Source organism: Schistocerca americana, chromosome 3, assembly GCF_021461395.2.
Source record: "Schistocerca americana isolate TAMUIC-IGC-003095 chromosome 3, iqSchAmer2.1, whole genome shotgun sequence".
Taxonomy (NCBI): domain Eukaryota; kingdom Metazoa; phylum Arthropoda; class Insecta; order Orthoptera; family Acrididae; genus Schistocerca; species Schistocerca americana.
In genome coordinates this window covers 407,070,146-407,088,341 of record NC_060121.1, presented here as the reverse complement: position 1 = coordinate 407,088,341, position 18,196 = coordinate 407,070,146, and the positions used below count along the sequence as shown (strand labels likewise).

At 38.9% G+C, this 18,196-nt stretch overlaps 1 protein-coding gene across 1 annotated transcript in view; it reads left to right on the top strand.

Moving 5' to 3' along the window:
• LOC124605222 (cyclic GMP-AMP synthase-like) overlaps positions 1 to 18,196 on the top strand; it is a 207,608-nt gene that overhangs the window by 18,420 nt on the left and 170,992 nt on the right. Inside the window, exons 2-3 of the mRNA XM_047136771.1 lie at positions 3,009 to 3,142; positions 7,256 to 7,423. Of these exons, the coding sequence (XP_046992727.1) occupies positions 3,038 to 3,142; positions 7,256 to 7,423 (273 nt within the window). The 5' untranslated portion in view covers positions 3,009 to 3,037. The remainder of the gene's footprint in view (positions 1 to 3,008; positions 3,143 to 7,255; positions 7,424 to 18,196) is intronic.

Genomic DNA, 18,196 nt, shown 5'->3' with positions numbered 1-18,196 from the left:
AGTTCCAGATTTTTTCTTTTCTTCCAGATACCTCATTCATAATACTCTTTTTGACAATAGGAAATCACTACCTATACTCCTTCTGTGAAATGGAGTGCATTTCAGAACAACATACCCTCTCCCCTATTGAAGGGGACAAGCTTCTGTACACTGTTTACTTTGCCAGCATCCTTCAACGGGTAATTTCAGGCTTAGACTCTGCTTCCTTCGACTTCATGGCAAAGAGTGTGATAAGAAAGGAAAGTTGCTCTCCATAATTTTGTAAACTACAACTATATCATTAACTGTTCAGCTGCTATTGTATCATAAAACATGGAAGAACTGCCACCATCTGATGACAGCTACCTACAAATTATGGCTAGTGGTAACCCAGAGGAGAATACAACAGAACTATTTGTTGTTTTTTTTTTGGGGGGGGGGGGGGGGGGGTTAACTGGGAGGGCTTTTTTGGTACAGACCAGTGCTAATTTGACAACTGTGCGGTATTGTGACACAATCCTCCATCCTATTATCTAGCTCTGCAGGTGCAGAGGTCAATCAAATGGAGTGGCCTGCATTGTCTGAAGACATGAACTCCATTCAGCATGCTTGTGACCAGTTGAAAATATCACTGTGTCACTCTTGGTACCTAGTTCACTCTCAGGACGATCTTTGTAGACCCATCATTAAAGAGTGAAATGGGCTCAATTAGCGTCATTTTGAGCACCATGCCAAGGAAGATCCAACCATGTTAAAATGCAAGGAGTGGAGGAACATGGTATCCACTTCAGCACACCACGCTAGGCTGTGTCCTACTGCTCTGCTGTGGGCTCCAAGAGTGTCAAATTGATGCTTCTGCAGAGATCCAGTGAATGTTGTGAATGGATGTGTCATGGTATTGCTGTGTAACTGCGGCTATTGGCTCAACCATTATACTGTTCTATTAGTCTGCTCTGTGGGTTGCCTATTTGCCCTCATATCCTAAGTTTATGATCATCAGCCTATAGCAGTTCTGTCAAAAAAGTAGGGCCAACTAAATTATAATCGAGTATTTGTCCTAAAATAATTCTGCAAAGCCGCCAAGAGATCTCGTTTCGTGGTTTTTTTACTTGTGCATCCAGAATATTGCCATGTTTCTCTTCATCAGTGGTGATCTCCAATTTTTCTAGAAAGTGAAATTTCTATGGAGAAGATCCAGGTGAGGACCCATACCATTGATTCTGCCATCATGGAATGCCAGTTTACTACATACAGATATACAGTCCAAGAGAGGGCACCTGTGACAAGAAACAAATGTAAGTCCAATAACAGAGCCCCGTTCCCACTGCTGTGTAGGTGCTGGCCTCGGTGAGCAACACTGCCACAGTGCAGCTTGGTGATCTGCGAGTTTGGGACAAGCAGCTATTAAATTTTCTCTCTCACTATTGACTCCCGCCGAGGAGATGTAGTGCTGAGTCAGCATCCTTGTCGTTGATGCCTCCCAGTGACCACACTGCAGGAGGCGAAGTATATCTCAGTGGATGGGCACTGGAATGATCACCCCTGGCACTGCATGTTTTTTAGTCAACAAGTTCACACCATCGACAGGAGTCAATGTATGTTGCAACACAAAATAATTACAGATGGCATATGATGCAACAGGCTGGAGGCTGTTCTGGTCAGCCCCACTGGATATACTATTGCGCCTGGCAGAGAACCAGATCCAAGCCAACTGCCTGAGTGAGGAGTTTGTATTAGGGATCCTGTCCAGTCGAAGTAAAAACAAAGGATTTCTTCATGGTTGAAACTGGGGTCGGGACACACAGGCAGAGAGGAGAGAGCACCTGTGTTGGAGTGCTTAGCTGTCAAGTGGAAGTGAATTTCGCAGTGATAACATCTGAAGAAAAGGGCTCGCTGTTGAAGTGTGTGTGCCATCTTGTCCTGTAGGTGTGCTGCAGGGTTAATGATGGAGATCTAAGGGTTTGTGATTTGTGACCGGGTGAAACTCGGCACCATACAGAAACATATGAAACTTCTTGATTGCACAAATAATAGCAAGGGGATCTTTCTCAATCTGAGAATAATTCTTCTGCACTGCAGTGACCATCTTTGAGATGTTGATGTCCATTTCTGAACCATTGTTGTTGCGATGGGTCAATATGGCCCCAGGCCATACTGAGATGCATCTGTGGCCACAACTTCTTGGCCTTGCCTAACCAAGATGAAAAAAAATTTGCATAATTCATCAAATTTTTGATATGACACAATGTCACAAACTAGGTTAATCAGATCTGTGATCATAAACCCAAGTGCCATAAAGGCATCCAAGCAAAACAGGATTTCTGTAAAACCACTGTTCACAAAGAGAACCAGAGACCACTGCCTTGTATGCTGTCCCTGCTGTAAAATTTCCTAGATTAAAACAGCATATTTAAAATTCATTCACTCCCATATCATACATTATACATGTGTTACACGCTATAGTGGCTCTAAATTTATTTGAAAACATGACTACACTTAACGTCCTCTTGAGATATTGTTGTACGAAAATTTTTTACATTGTTTGTAAATGACTTCTGGAATGGTTAAATGAAGGAGGAATATCGACCAAATGGAAAAGAAGTTTTTTGTGAACAAAATAACATGAGTGGCTGTTTCATTTTATTGTGGAGTTTCCACTAACAATTTCCTTGCTTTGGTTGCATAGACAGCTATTCCTACATAAAATGTGAGTTGTCCCTTTTCCTTTTCTTGGGCGGGCTGTACCTCAGTACCTGAAACCTATATTGGTTTATTCCCTGTTGTTCACCTCTGTGTCTTTTGCTATCCTGATAAGATGATCTTTGTAAAAACTGACGCAACTTCTTCATATAGTCTGAATTTACTTTTTGTTTTTACTGCTTAGCAATAATCTATATCATGTATTAGCAAGTAGGTCTTTTTTGAGAAGTTGTATTATAATTACACATTTATAAGTTTGACAGCTGGTGTTTTATGTTTGTTTTTATCATGGTCAATTTCTAAATAATATTTTTCTTTTCCCTTTTCAGTTGACTGTTCCTGGTGAATCGTTGCTCCAATGGCAAACTATAAAGCTTTAGATAGCTCAATTCAAAAAATTCTGAAAGAAAGTATTTCTTTAGATGAACAGCAGAAGAAACAATATAATGCAAAGTTACAAGAGGTAGTGTGAATCTCAGCTTTTACCAAGCCCCTTCATATATGTAAAAGTGTAGCAAGTAAATTACTTGATGTCTGAAAATTATTTTATCTCCCATTTTCATTTAAAGTAATAAATATTTCAAACAATGGCAGCTATAGGTTGGAATATCAACAATATTAAGAAAAGAATACATTGCTACTCACCATAAAGGTGACCCATTGATTTGGGATAGGCACAACAAAAAGACTGTTACACATTATAGCTTTAGGCCAAAAGCTTCTTCAGCAAAGAAAACACACACACACACATTCATACAAGCAAGCACATCTCATGCATGCATGACTGCTACCACTAATACATCCTGTTGCTGAAGATGGTTTTGGCCAAAAGCAGTAATGTGTAACAATCTTTTCGTTGTGCCTGTCTGCAACTCAGTTGATCATTTATATGGTGAGGAGCACTCTATCCTTTTCCTAATAAATATTTCAGTTTACATTAGCAATAAAATGCAGTATGTAGACTAGGTGGGGGGAGATGATGGTGAGATATTTTCAGTATGGAATGTGGCTTCATAGGAATTTATATTTTAGTGTTCATAAAATACATAGACAGCAAACTCCATTCACTTTGAACGAAAAGTGAAACAAAAAGTTGTAGAAAATTGGCATGTTGGATATCAGTATAGCTGAGTTTATACTTAAGAAAATATGAAGAAGAAGTATTTTACTCCTAGTACAATGTGTCCTAAAAGTTTTCACTGATGAACTTTTTTTGAAGATAACACTTTAAACATTTGGACATAGTCCAGAAGACTGATTATTAACACTATTACCAAGAATTTGCTGCAACACCAAACTGAATTGAGAGCAATAATTTAAATGAACCAAGAGTTCTAGAATCGAAAAAGTGTTTTCAATTTACCATTTAAAGTGGAAATACCTTGCTGCAAATGTATAAATAATTTTCTGTTGTTTTTCATGAGGAAGAAATATTATGACATAGCATTATTATACACCTTGTATTAATAATAGTAAAATATGCTTTAAAAACAATACAAGCCACAGATAGTTTTATTTTTGTGTAAGTATGCCCCATGGACTTATCCAAGGTAGGGTGGATTCTGTGCCTCAGTGATACATGTGGCCGTACTGTATGTGCAACCACTGTGGAGCAGTATCTGCCTCTTAGGTATAATATTCCGGAAGTAAAATAGGGTCCCCATTTGGATCTCCAGGTTTGACTATGCAGAAGGATGTTGTCATCAGGATAAACAAAACTGGCATACTAAGGATGGAAGCATGGAATGTTAGATCTCTGAATTGCATAGGTAACTGAAAAATGGAAATGGATAAGTTGAAATTAGATACAATGGGAATTAGTGAAGTTCAGTGGCAGGGTGAACAGGATTTCTGGTCAGATGACTACAGGATTATCAATGCAATATCAGGTAAGGATAAGGCAGGAGTTGGTCAAATAATGAATGAGAAAATAGAAATGCGGGTACATACAGCACTGGCTTCAAATGGATTATGTACTGGTAAGACAGGAATTTTGGAACCAATTTGAAACTGTAAGACAATTCAGGGCAGATATGGACTATACCATAATTTATTGATTATGAATTATTGATCAGAACTTGAGAAATTGACAAAAAATAGGAAATTAAGGAGCTGACACCCTGATAAGTAGAAAGGACTGGAAGCTGTTGAGAGTGTCAAAGGGAGCATTAGGCAGTGACTGACTGAAACACAGTTAAGGAATACAGTAGAAGATGAATGGGTAGCTTTGAGAGATTTAATAGTGAAGACAGCAGAGGATCAGATAGGCATAAAGGCAAGTCCTGTTAGAGAACCATGGATACTGAATGTACTTGATGAAAGCAGAAAATATAAAAATACAGCAAGTGAATCAGGCAAAAGGGAATACAAACATCTAAAAAATGAGAGTGACAAAAAGTGAAAAATGGCTAGGAAAATATAGAGGAGCTATATAATGGAAAGGAATATGTAGATAGTATTATAGAAAGGGAAGAGGAAGGAGATAACAATGAGATGGGAGATAGGTTATTGCCAGAAAAATTTGACAGAGCACTGAAAGACGTAAGCCGAATGCCCTTGGAGTAGACACCATTCTCTTAAAAACTACTGATACTCTTGGCAGAGCCAGCCATGACAAAACAATTCCATCAGGTGTGCGAGATATATGAGACAAGGAAAATATGCTCAGATTTCAAGAAGACAGTTCCAGTTTAAATCAGTTTAATAAATTATGTTTACAAAACACAGACACAATTGACAGAAGAGGGGAAAAACTGATAGAAGCCAACCCTGGGGAAGATCAGTTGGGGTTCCAGAGAAATGTAGGAACAGACAGGCCAATACTAACCTTATGACTTACCTTACAAGATAGGTTAAAGAAAGGGAAACCTACATTTACAGCATTTTTAGAATTAGGGAAAGCATTTGACAATCTTCACTGGAATAAACTGTTTAGAGTTCTGAAGACAGCATGGGTAAAATACAGGGAGCAAAATGTTATATACAAATGGTGCAGAACCCAGACCACTGTAATAAAGAGATGAAGAGCATGAAAGGGAAGCAGTGGTTGGGAAGGGCATGAGATGGGGTTGTAGCTTGACTGTGATGATATTCAAACTGTACACTGAGCAAGCAATAAAGGAAACTGAACAAAAATTTGGGAAAGGAATTAAAGTTCAGAGAGAAGAAACAAAAACTTTGACATTTGATGATGTTTTAATTGCATCAGATGGTGAATGACTTTGAAGAGCAGTGTAATGGAATGGACACTGTCTTGGAAGCAAAATATGACATCAATATAAGTAGAACAATGGTGGTAGAATACAGTCAAAGTAAATCAAGTGATTCAGAGGGAATTAAATTAGGAAATAAATGTAAATGTTGTGTGACTGGGGCCTCCCGTTGGGTAGACCGTTTGCCAGGTGCAAGTCTTTCAATTTGACGCCATTTCGGCAACTTGCACGTCACTGGGGATGAAATGATGATGATTAGGACAAAACACAACACCCATTCCCTGAGCAGAGAAAATCTCCTACCCAGCTGGGAATTGAACCCGGTCCCTTAGGATTGACATTGTCGCGCTGACCACTCAGCTACTGTGGGCGGACAATTAGGAAATGAGACAACAAAAGTAGGACCTGAGTTTTGCTATTTGAGCAGTAAAATAACAGATGATGGCTGAAGCAGAGAGGATATAAAATGTAGACTGGCAATAACAAGAAAAGTCTTTCTGTGGGAGAGAAATTTATTAACTTGGAATATAAATTTAAAGGTTAGGACGTCTTTTCTGCAGATAATTGTCTAGAGTGTAGCTTTGTTTGGAATGAAATCTAGACAATAAGCAGTTCAAACAAGAAGAGAATGGAAGCTTTTGAAATGTGGTGCTACAGTGGAATGCTGAAGATTAGATCGGTAGGTTGTGTAGCTAATGAGGAAGTATTGAATAGAACTGGGGAAAAAAGAAATTTGTGGCATAACTGGAGTAAAAGAAGGGATCAGTTGATAGGACAGATTCTGAGACATCAAGGAGTCATTAGTACTGGAGAGAAGTTTGTGCTTGTGAGGGGAGGGGCTTAAAAAATTGTAGAGGGAAACTATGAGTTGAATACGGTAAGCAGGATGAAATGTATATAGGTTACAGTAGTTATTTGGAGATGAAGAGGCTGGCACAGGGTAGAGTAGTGTGGAGAGGTGCATCAAACCAGTCTTCAGATTGAATGTCATGAAACAACATAGGTATTTGTATTCTTTAAGTTTTCTGCCTTATCACAGCAAGGAAAATGTAAGCTTGTAGGGGCATAGGTTAATTTTTATGGACATATGATGTATAGAAGAGAAAACAACTAAATTTCTTCAAATGCGAAGTATATAAAGTGAGAAAACTAAATTTCAAAGCATTTTGTGGTTCATGTTGTTTCTCTTGATTAGCAACAAATTAGAGAGAAAACAGGAGGTTTTGGTATTAATGAAGTTGCCTTTGATGGTAAACTGAAGATATTAATACTCGTGCTATACTGAGTTGATTTTTAAAAAATTCTTTTGATATCAAAACTAAATGGAAAGCTAAAATGACAAATGCAGATTTTCTGTCTTGCAGCTTTTTGATATATTGGAAACAGAAATGAAGAAACAAGAAGACTTCAAAGCACTTTTTCGACAAAAACAGTATGTAGGAAGCTACTTCGAGAATCTGAAAATTGAAGAGCCCGATGAATTTGATGTTGATTTTGAACTAGTCATCCCTTCATATGTTGGTGAGTTAAAGGTAAGAATTGCAGTTAAAGATAAGAAGATTAGATTTATAAAAAATACTGTTTATTTCATTTTAATTTTAAACAATGTATGTATTTCTGATAGTCAGTTTGAGATAGCTATGTAAGACACTTGATTATACTACTACTCTTTCCTTACACATAGTACATTAAAAGATCATGTGCATACATTTGAATTTTAATAAAAAAAATTATTTTCGTTCCTTCAATTGTACTTTCTGCTTAACTAAATGTTCCATATTGTGGTTTAAAAAAATGTTCAAATTATTGTCATTTAACATTGGTACATTTTGTATGTGAGTCACAAGTGATTCTCTAGCTCACATAAAAGTGTCCTGAGGGACTTCTGCTATGTTGCTTGAAACTTACCCCAAATAGTGTCCAGGTTATCTGCTTTATCACAATACACTTCATCTTTTATTGTGCCATAAAAGGGGAAAGAAGTAATGTAAGATCTGAAGAGTGTGCAGCAAACTTGGTTGTGAGATGCATCGTATCCACTAGCTTGATACATTTTGACCAGGTATGCTCGCACATTCTTTCTTAGTGCAGTGGGAAGCCATTTTTTGATAAGAAAACCAGTAATTACCATTTTGTTGTTGTCTCCAGTCCAAAGCATTGTAGCAGTTTTCCTGTGCAAGTCTGTTCATCTCTACATTACTAATGCAACCTGCTTACTATAGTTATGCCTTAAGGCTTCATCTCCTCTAAAACCTACTCTCTCTCTCTTTCTCTCTGTGCGCACGCACATTTGTTTGTGTGTGTGTGTGTGTGTGTGTGTGTGTGTGTGTGTGTGTGTGTGTGTGTGTGTGTGTCACTGATGATTACTTGATACCTTAGGATTTATCCTAACAACAGATACCTTCTCTTTGTCACAGTGTGGCACAAATTTCGTGCTTCCCAGTTTTATTAATTACTTCTTCATTAGTTATTCAGTCTATACAGTATTCTTCTGTAGCTTCCAATTTTGCTTGTCTATACTGCTTATCATCCACATTTTACTGCTCCGTAATACTAAACTTTGAACAAATTTTTGAGTAGATACATTGTTACTCTTAAATTTATGTTCAATGTTAGCAAATTTCATGTTTTTCTTGCTATTGACAGCCCATATTTTACATCCTCTCTACTTCTGCTATTGTCAGTTATTTATCTACTCAAATATCAGAAGCCATTCACCACTTCTAATGTAACTTATCCTAAAGTAATTCCTTCACTGTCTCCTAATTTAATTCAACTATACTCCATTACATTGTGTTACTTTTTTGATTTTGTCCTTATTACGGCTTCTGCAGCAATTATACATTCTGTTCAAGGAAACTTTCAAATCTTTCGCCATTTCTGACAGAAGTAGAAAGTTATGTGCAAACCATTTTTGTTTCTTCTCTTTGAACTTTTTATTTGTTTAGCAAGCATCTCTTTGGTTTCCTTCTCTACTTGCTCAAAGTATACACTGATGTAATTTTACCACCACCTGGGGTAAAACAATGCAATTATGTCTTTTTGATTTATCATAATTAATTTACATGGTAGATAAGATTAATTACCTTTACGATCCCTTTCTTGATTAGATTTCTGAAATTAGTTGTGGCCCAAAGTTCTCTTGGAGAATGATTTGTTTGGCAGTTTTTTATTTACTTATTTGACTGTGAGCAGAGATAATGCTTTTCCCTCAGAAAACATTATCCAGAAAGGTTATCAGACTTTAAAAAAACAGGTATGATTGCAGATTATAGTATCACACACAAAATGGTGCATAAAAATCTTGCAAACCATAGAAAAATCTCTGTATTTAAATATTTGACTTTCTTTGACAGGTAATCTTTTACTATATTTTTCACTGAAAGAGTGATTAAATAACATAGTCCATATGCAGAAAACATTTTGTTATTTTTTTACTGTGAAATAGTTTTTATGGCACAAGAAGTTATACAGTACAGTGACAATCTCGTATAGGGAATTGTAAAATAGCAAGAGAAACCAGAACCCCAGAGCAAGAGTCATTTAACAGGAGATCTGCCAACACTATGGTATCTCATCAGTATTATCTTTGTGTATTTTTTACCTTGGTAACAGTGACAATGTTTATGCATTGCTGCATTACATAGATGCTTGTCAGAATAAAATTAAATATTGTTTCACTTGTGGTTCATGGTGTGGAATCCTGTTGTCATGTCCTAGTTCATGAACCACGGGCAACGTATGAGTGACCAAGTAAGTGGCCCTGACAGTCGGGATACCAGTTACTTTGGAATAAGGCTGGACATCTCGGACATATTCTGAGTCATGGTCACCTTTGTGCTCAGACGGCAAAGACTACCAAATCCACTGGTTAGTCCATCAACCATTAGGGGTAAAACTCAATGGGACTCGGGGCAAGTAAGGCTAGCAACCTGCTTCCCTGGTACTTTAAATATGATGCTGGCAACAATCAGAACAAAATGCCTCGGACCTTTGGAGGTGACTGAGTCCCACCTCTAATAGACAAACCAGGGCTCCTAAGATACGACTCGGCAAACGAATGGTAATGAGATGGGGAGCTATTAATATCAATGGGGGCTAATCTGGGAAGAAGGTAGAGAAGGCAGAGGCTGCAAGTAAGATGGGATTGGATGTTTTAGCTGTTAGTGACATTCGGGTAAGGGGTGAGAAAGAAGAGGAAGTGGGAGAATACAAGGTCTACCTGTCAGGAGGCAAAGCAGGAATAGCACAATGTGGTGTAGGGCTTTACGTCAGGAAAGAAATGGAACCCAGCGTAGTTGCAATAAGGTATGTAAACGAACGACTGATGTGGATAGATTTGACAGTGTCTAGCAAGAAAATTAGGATTGTGTCAGTATATTCACATTGTGAAGAGACAGATCAAGATAAGATGGATAGTTTTTATGATGCACTCAGTGATGTAGTTGTTGGAGTAAAGGACAAGGACAGTGCTCTGCTCATGGGTGATTTTAATGCCAGGATTGGAAAGCGAACAGAAGGGTATACAAAGGTTATGGGTAAATTTGGAGAGGATATGGAGGCCAACAGGAACGGGAAACAGCTCTTGGATTTCTGTGCCAGTATGGGCTTAGTAATCACAAACTCCTTTTTTAAACATAAGAACATTCACCGGTATACTTGGGAAGGCAGGGGAACCACATCTGTCATTGACTATATAATAACAGATCAGGAATTCAGGAAGACTGTGAGGGACACACGTGTATTCAGGGGATTCTTTGATGACACTGATCACTATTTAATCTGCAGTGAAATTGGTATTGTGAGGCCAAAAGTGCAGGAGGTCAGGTCCATATGTAGGAGGATAAGAGTGGAGAAACTTCAGGATAAGGAAATCTGGCACAAGTACATAACAGTGATCTCAGAAAGGTACCAGTTAGTTGAATGTAGTCAATTACAGCCATTGGAAAAGGAATGGACAAGGTACAGGGACACTGTACTAGAAGTGGCTAAAGAATGTCTTGGAACAGTAGTGTGTAAAGGTAGGATGAAGCAAACAGCTTGGTGGAACGACACAGTCAAGGCAGCCTGTAAAAGGAAAAAGAAGGCGTATCAAAAATGGCTACATTCTAGAACTCGGTTAGACAGGGAAAGTTATATTGAAGAAAGATCAAAGCCAAACATATAATTGCAGCATCCAAGAAGAAATCTTGGGAAGACTTTGGAAACAGGTTGGAGACTTTAGGTGAAGCTGCTGGAAAACCATTCTGGAGTGTAATTAGCAGTCTTCGAAAGGGTCGTAAGAAGGAAATGACAAGTATTTTGGACAGGTCAAGAAAACTGCTGGTGAATCCTGTTGATGCCTTGGGCAGATGGAGGGAATATTTTGAAGAGTTGCTCAATGTAGGTGAAAATAAAATCAGTAATATTTCAGATTTCATTGTACAATGGTATAGGAATGATGATGGAAATACGATCACATTTGAGGAAGTGGAGAAAATTGTCAATAGATTGCAGTGCAATAAAGCGGCTGGGGTGGATGAAATTAAGTCGGAACTCATCAAATACAGTGGAATGTCAGGTCTTAAATGGCTACACAGGATAATTGAAATGGCATGGGAGTCGAGACAGGTTCCATCAGACTGGACGAAAGCAGTAATCACGCCAATCTGTAAACATGGAAACAACAACTACAGAGGTATCTCTTTAATCAGCGTTGTGGGTAAAATCTTCTCAGGTATTGTTGAAAGGAAAGTGCGAGTGTTAGTTGAGGACAAACTGGATGAAAATCAGTGTGGGTTTGGGCCTCTTAGAGGTTGTCAGGACCAGATCTTCAGCTTACGGCAAATAATGGAGAAGTGTTACGAGTGGAACAGGGAATTGTATCTATGCTTTATAGATCTAGAAAAGGCATATGACCGGGTTCCTAGGAGGAAGTTATTGTCTGTTCTACGAGATTATGGAATAGGAGGCAAAATTTTGCAAGCAATTAAAGGTCTTTACGTAGATAGTCAGGCAGCAGTTAGAGTTGACGGTAAATTGAGTTCATGGTTCAGAGTAGTTTCAGGGGTAAGACAAGGCTGCAACCTGTCTCCACTATTGTTCATATTATTTATGGATCATATGTTGAAAACAATAGACTGGCTGGGTGAGATTAAGTTATGTGAACACAAAATAAGCAGTCTCGCATATGCGGATGACTTAGTTGTGATGGCAGATTCGATTGAAAGTTTGCAAAGTAATATTTCAGAGCTAGATCAGAAATGTAAGGACTATGGTATGAAGATTAGCATCTCCAAACCGAAAATAATGTCAGCGGGAAAGAGATATAAATGGATTGAGTGCCAAATAGGAGGAACAAAGTTAGAACAGGTGGACAGTTTCAGGTACTTAGGATGCATATTCTCACAGGATGGCAACATGGTGAAAGAACTGGAAGCAAGGTGTAGCAAAGCTAATGCAGTGAACACTCAGCTACGATGTACTCTCTTCTGCAAGAAGGAAGTCAGTACCAAGACTAAGTTATCTGTGCACCGTTCAATCTTTCGACCAACTTTGTTATATGGGAGCGAAAGCTGGGAAGATTCAGGTTACCTTATCAATAAGGCTGAGGTTACAGATATGAAAGTAGCTAGGATGATTGCAGGTACTAGTAGATGGGAACAATGGCAGGAGGATGTCCACAATGAGGAAATCAAAGAAAAACTGGGAATGAACTCTATAGATGTAGCAGTCAGGGCGAACAGGCTTAGATGGTTGGGTCATGTTACATGCATCGGAGAAGCAAGGTTACCCAAGAGACTCATGGGTTCAGCGGTAGAGGGTAGGAGGAGTCGGGGTAGACCAAGGAGAAGGTACCTGGATGCGGTTAAGAATGATTTTGAAGTAATAGGCTTAACATCGGAAGAGGCACCAATGTTAACACTGAATAGGGGATCATGGAGCAATTTTATAAGGGGGACTATGCTCCAGACTGAATGCTGAAAGGCATAATCAGTCTTAAATGATGATGATTGTTTCACTTAAGTTAACTAGATGCTATCATTTCTCTTGATATAGGGAAAATTCTGTAAAACTGGCTGTGATGTCACACGAAGTAAAATGGGGGTAGGTGACAACCTTGTCCCACTCACTTCTCAATTACTGCCTCCGTTTCATGTCCTTTGACCCTTAGACCTGCAGTCAGTTCCTGTACAAGTTGTAGATTTCTTCGTGGTATCTTGTAAGAAAGTCATGGTGTCAGTACTACCTCACATGTTCCTATATTTCTCCAGAACCTAAACTGATCTTCCCTGCCTCTACCAGTCATTCCATTCTTTTGTAAATAACTGATTTTAGTAATTTGCAACCATGCATTACTAAAGTGTGCAGTCTCTGGAGTAGGGAGTGTTACATTTACATTCTTCTTGAAGTCTGAGACTACTTCAGGTTCCTTGCTTCAGCTTAGGTCTTTCAGTGCTCTATCAGATTCTTCTTGCAGTATCACATCTCCCATCTCACCTTGGTTCACTTTCTCTTTGGCGTCCATAATATTGTCTCCAGATTTATTTCATTTTTTATAAACCTTCTGTATGTTCCTTTCACCTTTGCATCAACCCATCTCTTTTTAGTACAGGCTTGCCCTCTGAACTCTTGATATTCATACAGTCGCTTCTCATTTATGAAAGGTTTCTGTAATTTTCCTATATGCAGCCTTTGTCTTTCTCATACTCATGCTTGCGTCTCCAGCTTTGCTTGTAACCTCTAGCCACTCCAGTTTTGCCGATTTGTGCCTCCTGTCAACATCATTTCCAAGATATGTATTCTCTTTTGCCTGATTCATTTGCTACCAACACTTTTGACTGAAAATATGTTGACTGAGCACACACAAAAGTATAAATGAAGCGGAACTACGTGGCTCAGCAGTGGGTGTCCTTATTTATAATTATATCAACTTGTGACAGACCATATGGTATTGATCGGCCACCATGTCATTCACTGCCAGTGGTATCATTCAGATCAGTGTGGAGGCTAGTATGGAGATGGACTGTTCTTATTTATAGATCTGTGTACATAGAATGTCCTAGAAAATTATAGTATTATGAAAAAAAAGTCCCATAATCTTCCAAAAATCACTAATGTGAAATGGTAAATGGTATTAGGAGGCAGGAAACAAGTTGGTTACCCGCTGCAGTCTGTGCTGTTGTATTTAAAATGAACAGTGCTTGTGCAGTGTCCTCCATAAGTTGCAAATGTCAGTCATGGTCAAAACAATTTTCTGTGTAATGAGTGAATTATGTTCGAACCAAGTCAAGTTGGATGTGGGAAAATCATTGGTGCACCTATGGTGTGTGCTTCTGTAATCAGGGTAGCTGAGATGTTTCAAGAGGCACCATACGGAAGATTTACACCACAGCCACAGAAAGTGGAAGAACATCTGGAAGAATGTCATCTATTAAGTCACAGTATGGATGAATGTGTGTGTTGAGTGATTGTGACGGATGGTCACTGAAGAAGATTGACAAAGATTGACAAAAATGAGAGGACAACAGCTGCAAATGTCACTGCAGGACTGACTCTCACACTTGCAAATTCTATCAGCACAAAAACAACATGAAGAGATTTCCATAAGGTGGGAATTTCAGGGTGAGGGTGAATCCTAAAATCCACTCATTAGTGGTGCAACAGCCGTAACAGCAAAACATGGTACCGAAACTATAAAACCTAGACTATGGAGCACTGGAAGAAAGTCATTTTGTTGGATGTATCTTGATGAATTTTCCAACTCCTGGCAGAATTTATGTCCAAAGAGTGAAACACAGTGGAATTTCAGTTATGATTTGGTCAGCCACATTGTGGTATTCCATAGGCTTCTTGGGTGCTTCTAAGGTCCTTTTACTGCCAAGCATTATATGACCAATTTGGGTGATCAGGTCCATACATTGTACAATCTTTGTTCCCCCATGGTGATGCTGCGCCACAAGACAAGGCTCTGGTTCACACAGCTTGCATAATCCAGGACTGATTTTGTGAAGATGAGGATGAATTCTTGCATCTCCCCTGGCCACTGCAGTTATCAGATATAAATACTATTGAGCATTTGTGGTCTTCTTTGGAGACAAGGGCATGTAATCGGTATTCACTTCCATCATTGTTAGCCGAACTTGCCACAATTTTGCAGGAGGAATGGTTCGAAATTTCCTTGAAAACCCTACAGGGCCTATATTTACCCATTCCAAGATGACTGGAAGCTGTTTTGAATATAAATGAATTTCCTACACCATATTAGGCTTCGCACTGTGTTGTGTTTTTGGTGTTTCCATAGTTTTGTGCCCCTCCCTCCGCCTCACATAGATATTATGGTAATCTAGTAATATTTCACAAGCAAAACAAAGGCCACAAACTGAGCCTCTGTGAAGAAGCTGAAATTTTTTTTCACAATAGAAATTATGGGCCAAACACGCTCAACAACAAAGCTGGGAAAGTGGCAACAAACTGTTTCAGAAGTTTGTCAAGCATACTAGACAATGTACAGTAACTTTTTCTCCTGTATGTGTTTCAGTGACCTAAATCTTTAACTTACAAATTGCCAAACTGAAACAGTAGCAAAGAAATACGCTGAAGTATAGGTTTATGCATTTTTTCCATGTTTTTCTCCACCCTCTGTAAATAATAATCTAATAATAATTTTCACAAACCAAAAAAAGGCCACAAATTGAACATCTGTTCTTTGTCAAAGTCCTTACCCATCCCTATGGATGAAGAACACATCAGTTCAGCCTTTAGTGTATGATGCAGCCTTCCCACCATCTTGTTACTCTCATGGTGATAGCTGGTAGTGTACAGATGGTTGCAAGCACATAGCTGTAGGATTTCCCCAAAAAGCTGTGGTGTGGACTGTCATCCACAATCTGTTGTTATTTACAGAGGTTCAAAATGGTTCAAATGGCTCTAAGCACTATAGGACCTAACTTATGAAGTCATCACAAGTACCAAATCTTGAAGACCATGCACTCGCTAATACCTTTGCCAGTGTCTCTGCTGTGAATGATTGTGCAGTAGTAACTTCTGGCTATCTTGTGAAATGATTTATGACTAACCAGATAACGATGGCCATCTGGAAATGGGAATGGTTCCATGTTACCCACATGTAAGTGGGAAAATTTCGCCATGACTTTTGGAAACTGTGTAACTGGTGTAAAAGCATGTTAGCTAACTTTTCTACATTGGCACTTGAGGTATGGCTGTGCCAGGTTCTGTGGTCCCTGTGTACTCTAGGCCATGCCACTTTATTCACCACTAATTTGCCATAGCATGTATGCCTGGTTGAACAAAATTATTTAGTGCCTGGAAAGTCTTATGTCTAAATTCTGTAGGAATGAACTGGAAAACTCAACAAAGTTAAAACAATGAATGAAAATTTTGCTGAAATATGTCACGCGAAGCAATAAGAAATGCCAGCTGAAAACTACCACACGAAATTTACTAAACGACTTCAACACACAGAAAACTCTAAAAAACACATTGAGTGAATGTTTCCAAAAGTTAATTAAACCATTATTTCACCACAAACAGCATAAGACACCATTGTAAAATACTAGAATTAATAACTTTATAACAATGCACAAACAACTTTGTCAGAATTTAAGAACCACTACAACTGCAACTGCACGCTATATGTAAACACAAACCACTAACATGACATTAGTGGTTTTTGATCTGTAGGAATCCTGAAATGTCCGGCCTGTACCAATGACCAAAAGTGTTCATAGCAGCTGCAAAGATTACCAGCAACTCTCGTCAAAGGTGCTCCATTTCCTTCGTGGCGGCATGAGACTATGTGAATAAAGAATGAGCAGTTGCCATCTGCCATCCAATTTTGTTATGACACTGTTCTTGTGGCATTTAGTTTAGCATCCACAATGATGGCCAATGGAGCATTAATTTGGGGATGAGCCAATTTTGCCGCTTGCACCAAACAATGCTTATTGTGAGAAATGCAGCTTCTCTTGTCAGAGTCGGAGGTACATTTTGGTAGCTCAGTGTTTCTTTGCCCAATGTTTCTTAGCCCATGAATAACACTGTGAGTGGTTCCTGCTGCCTCACAAGCCCTGAAAGGTGTTGACAGCAGTTTATCAAACCTAAAAAATCTACATAATTCCTTGTATGTTGTTGTTATGGGTGTATTTTGTACTGCCTCAACCTGTCCCTTTAATAGTGCCAGCCTGTCCAAAGAGAAGACATACCCAAAGAAGTGCATTCTCATTTTCTGAATAAACACTTTTCAGGATTAATTATTATACTGAATTGTTGCAGACAGAGATAAAACTTCCACAAATGGGATACGAGTTCTTCAACTGTTTATAATATCTCGTGCATGTAGCACTGCCATGTCTTTGCAGCACTCTTCAACCCAAAGGGCATAAATTTGTACTCAAAAAGCCTGAAAGTTGTTTTTGGTGTAACCCTTGCTGTTTCCGGAATTTGCAAATACGCCTTTGCACAATAAGCTACACTAAACAGTTTAGCTTGGGCAACAGTCCTGTTAAAGTATGTTATGTTTGGCACTTTGTAATGGTTTGGTATTGTCAGAGTATTGAGTGCTCTATAGTCTTCACATAATCGCCATGATCCATCTTTCTTTCTCACCGTGTTTGAGGGAGATAACCTGTGGACAGTATGATCTGTCTGTAATACCTGCTTTCAGGAGCTCTTCAAACCCAAGCTGCCCTACCAAGATTTTGTCTGGTGGAAGTCTCCTCAGACAAGCTGCAACAGGCTGGGCCAGTGTCACGTGGATGTGGTACCTCGCATTGTGTTTACATCTCCTCTTGGTAGTGAATTTGTGGATGAGCAATGGGAGCTCTTCTATTATCTGGCTCATGTTCTCATCCTCATATTCTCTAGTATCAATTTCCAACGACTAAAAAGCCTTCAGTCAGTCAGACAACCTATTGTGTAGTGCGGATGAATGGCTTTTACCTTTTTTGAGTGGGCACTACATTTGCCAGCACTGATGGCATGTTTGTTGGATTGGAATGGTTATTCAATGTAATTAACTGTTGGCTAGATCTGTCAACTGGTCAAAATGTGACAAGAAATTGGCACCAAGCATGGGGTGAGGGACATTTTCAACTATGAATGTTCACATAGGCTCGAATGAAAGACCAAAGTCCAATGTCTGTCTCTGTTTTCTGCAGGTTTTGATGGCCAACTCCTTTGCTGCTGTATGTCTATGTTACACTGGCATGATAGAACTGATGTTTAGCCATTTCAGATAGATGCTCACTGCAGAACCAGAATCCTCAAAAGAATTCTTGCTGGAGATGCGGCCTGGTACAAATAAT